The sequence below is a fragment of the Fukomys damarensis genome, unplaced genomic scaffold (assembly GCF_012274545.1).
Source record: "Fukomys damarensis isolate Sample0158 unplaced genomic scaffold, DMR_v1.0_HiC HiC_scaffold_18, whole genome shotgun sequence".
NCBI classification, from domain to species: Eukaryota; Metazoa; Chordata; class Mammalia; order Rodentia; family Bathyergidae; genus Fukomys; species Fukomys damarensis.
This window is the reverse complement of record NW_022900930.1, coordinates 27,676,534-27,679,746: the sequence shown is the minus strand read 5'-3', so window position 1 is coordinate 27,679,746 and position 3,213 is coordinate 27,676,534. Positions and strand designations below refer to the sequence as shown.

Genomic DNA, 3,213 nt, shown 5'->3' with positions numbered 1-3,213 from the left:
TAAAATCCCATGTTCTTTACCTGATTGAAATATCTAAGCCATCTGTACATATGATCCTTAAGAGACCTATTGTTTCTAATATTCAGTTTTGTACTAGTGACATAACACTGCCCAAGCATTTTGGAGCTAAAATATGTTAACTAAATCAAATTCTGAAAAATCAATTTATTCCTATTTTATAATCACATTTATATTTTAATGATAGATAACCTATAAAGTACATTTTCAGCTTCATTTTGGCCTGTCCTAGAGGTATGTTTTTGAAAATATGAGTGTGGTCTGCTGGTATAATTTCTGCCCTTTACTGATTTCAATACAAGCAGTATCTCCTTAGAACTGATAAAAGTTTTATACATTTTATTTATTTATTTTTTCACCAATAGGATTTTATTTATCACTATTAAACATTTGGATTTTAAACAGACTCTTGCACTGGTGGTTCATATCCATCAGCTCATTCAACTTTAGCTCCAGTCTCATCTCCAGGAGCTTTTCCAGAGCTACTACCTTCACCATGAAGCTCCATGAGTTTTCCCAATTCAAACTTGGGCTTCTTCAGCATTTTTACTTTTCTGACAAAGACATCATGAAGAGGATAAATTTATTTTTATTTTTATTTTTTTCCATGTGTACAGGGGTAACACATCATACTAAATATGTAAGGTCATATCTACGTGGGTTTGATTACAGAAACTGATAAAGTATTCTCTAAATAATGAAAAAAGAATAAGACTATAAGAGCAAGAAGCAATTTAAATATGTTAAGGGACCATTTTCATCTCCAGAATTAAGGATTATTTTAATGTTACATCATTGCCTTTTCTCTTTTACTTTCCTTTTTAATTTTATTTTAGGGTTCCCTAATTTTAATGTTCATACAGGGATTTCTTTAACTGAAATACCGAATAGTTTCTTTGGTGTGAAAACTATAATAGTACACAGGATCCTAATGATATAATTAATAATGTGAACTAGGAAGTAAAGGGCTAAAGGTGTAGGGAAAGTGGGAAGGGTGGGGGAAAGGTAATAAGGGAGAGGAAAAAAATATGAGAAACTGAAAAAATGGAAATAAAGTGTTTGTAAGTGGGGAGAGGAGGGGTGGTGAAGGGAGGGCAGGGACAAGGGGAAAAATGAGAATCAAGACCTATTATGTAAAGGTACAGAATCCCAATGATGAATGTAACTGTATTGTATACCTAGATTGTACCAATAAACTCAATTAAAAAAGAAAGAGGATAAATAGACTGGCAAGCCTTTTCTATGTCTTTCCCAATGATGACTGGAATTAATTTATTGACCATTTCCTTCAAGTCATTTGTCTGCACCTCTTGCATCATCATTTCCATCATCTTCCGGATTTGGCAGACCTGCTGGTGCTGAGCATAAGAGGTCTTCCATATCTGGTTGTTCTGTGTTTTAGTAAAACCAACACAAATGAAGAACAAACGAAGCACATAACCATCTGTGGTCTTGACATCAACATGGGCTTTAATCATAGTCTGCCATTTTTTGACCATGGAACACATTTTGTGACGGGTGAGATCCATACCGTGGAAGTTAGTCAGGCAGTTTTTGCCCTGAACATCCTCAATAATTAGCTTGAATTTTCTAAAGGCAACTTTGTCATTCTGCAGACCAGCAAGGCTCACTTCAACCACACGACCTTTGAGCCCATCAGATGCCATTTTGATTCCTTGAGTTCTGGTGACTAGTGTTTTCCCAATATTTCTTATGTTGAGCATAGCCGGTGCCTTCACATCATTCCAGTCTTTCTTAGAAAATGGATCAACCACTTTCTTCTTGGCTCCCTTTTTGACGCCTTCGTAAGGTGCTTGTTTTTGCCCACTGCCATGGTGCTGCTCAGAGAGCTAAAAGGGGTTTTATACATTTTGATAGATTCTACTGAAGATATTAGATCCTTATCACCAAGTCCAGAAAGAAATATGCATCTGAGAGAGTATTTTTTCTTCGCAGTAAATCTGCCCCCTACTGATGTCACAATTCTGTTCTTCTAAATATGTAGCACATTTTGTATCACACCATAATGAGAGGTGTTTCATGTAGTACTTTACTTTGATTCCTTTTGTAGAGTAATTTGGCAAATGCTCATGGACTAGTTGTAAGGTTATATTCCAAAAATGCATTCAGTAGAAGTGACCTACCGAACTGATTGACAATAGCATACGCTATAGACACTGACTGTTCACCTTTCTGCTTATGTGAAAATGAATGGGAACTAATTCCCTGCTTCTGTCCACCACTGAAAGAAAATATCATATATCATCATCATAACCTAAGACAGGATCAAAATTCAAGGAATCTATATCACCCCTGTGCTACTGTGAAATCAAAAAATCAAAAGTTAAACCACTGTAATTTTCTGACTGTTTGCATATATGTAAATATAAATCAAAGATGTATACTATGTTTTCTTACAATTTATTAATTCTTTAGAAATATCTATGTGTAGGTACTTTTTTCTTATAAGTATTTTCTTCACCTCTTTTTAGAAATCATTCAGGCCTCATTTGATTTATGCAGCTGGTGATAAACTAGCACTTTCACAGACCTCACGTGTGCATTTGGCTGTGTCAAGGGACATGATTCAGTCGTAAGTGCATCCAGCCACACATCCGCCTATAAATCTTCAAGTGTTCTTGATGCAAACCACAGAGCTTCAAAACACAGCTTCATAGATGAGATTCTAAATCAGTATTTTCCAGAGGACTAAATATATACCATTTCTGTGAAACATAGTATACTATTTCAAAAGATATTAAAAGTAGAGTGCTCAGATTAGACAATATGACAGGTTTACATATTAAGGATACTTTTTAATATTCTGATTCACCATGAAACATTTGCAGATTGTAACTGTGTTAACAAGAATGCTGGTATTCGCACATAGCGTTATATGAAAATTCCATGAAACAATATATTTCATTTCTGGATAAAACATATACTATGTAATTCCAATTATATGACATTCTGGAACAGGCAAACTATAGAAACAGTAAAAAATCAGCAGTTGCCAGATGTCCTGGGGGGAATACAGATGAAATGTGGTACATGGATGATTTCTAAGGCATAAAAGTATTCTAAATAATAGCTTAATGATGAATACAAGACATTTTACATTTTAAAAACCCATGGACCTTTACAGTACAAAGTGAACTCTAATATATACAAAAGTCATTTAGGAGGCCAGAGAAT

At 34.6% G+C, this 3,213-nt stretch overlaps 1 protein-coding gene across 1 annotated transcript; it reads right to left on the bottom strand.

Annotated features, from left to right (window-relative positions):
• Positions 1–454: 454 nt before the first annotated feature.
• Positions 455–1,809, bottom strand: LOC104850314 (40S ribosomal protein S3a). Its single transcript, XM_019205004.2, has 2 exons — positions 1,243–1,809; positions 455–602 (listed from the first exon to the last, which is right to left on the bottom strand). Exons 1-2 carry the CDS (start codon positions 1,740–1,742, stop codon positions 455–457), a joined length of 648 nt encoding a protein of 215 aa, XP_019060549.1. The 5' UTR covers positions 1,743–1,809.
• Between the last annotated feature and the right edge of the window lie 1,404 nt (positions 1,810–3,213).

What these genes read in the sequence shown, in the direction of transcription:
- LOC104850314 (XM_019205004.2), bottom strand. Translation starts at nt 1,742, where the DNA reads ATGCTCAACATAAGAAATATTGGGAAAACACTAGTCACCAGAACTCAA. An exon ending in ATAGAAAAGGCTTGCCAGTC is followed by an intron (nt 603 to 1,242) that starts TATTTATCCTCT and finishes AAAATAAAAATA; the next exon opens with AATTTATCCTCTTCATGATG.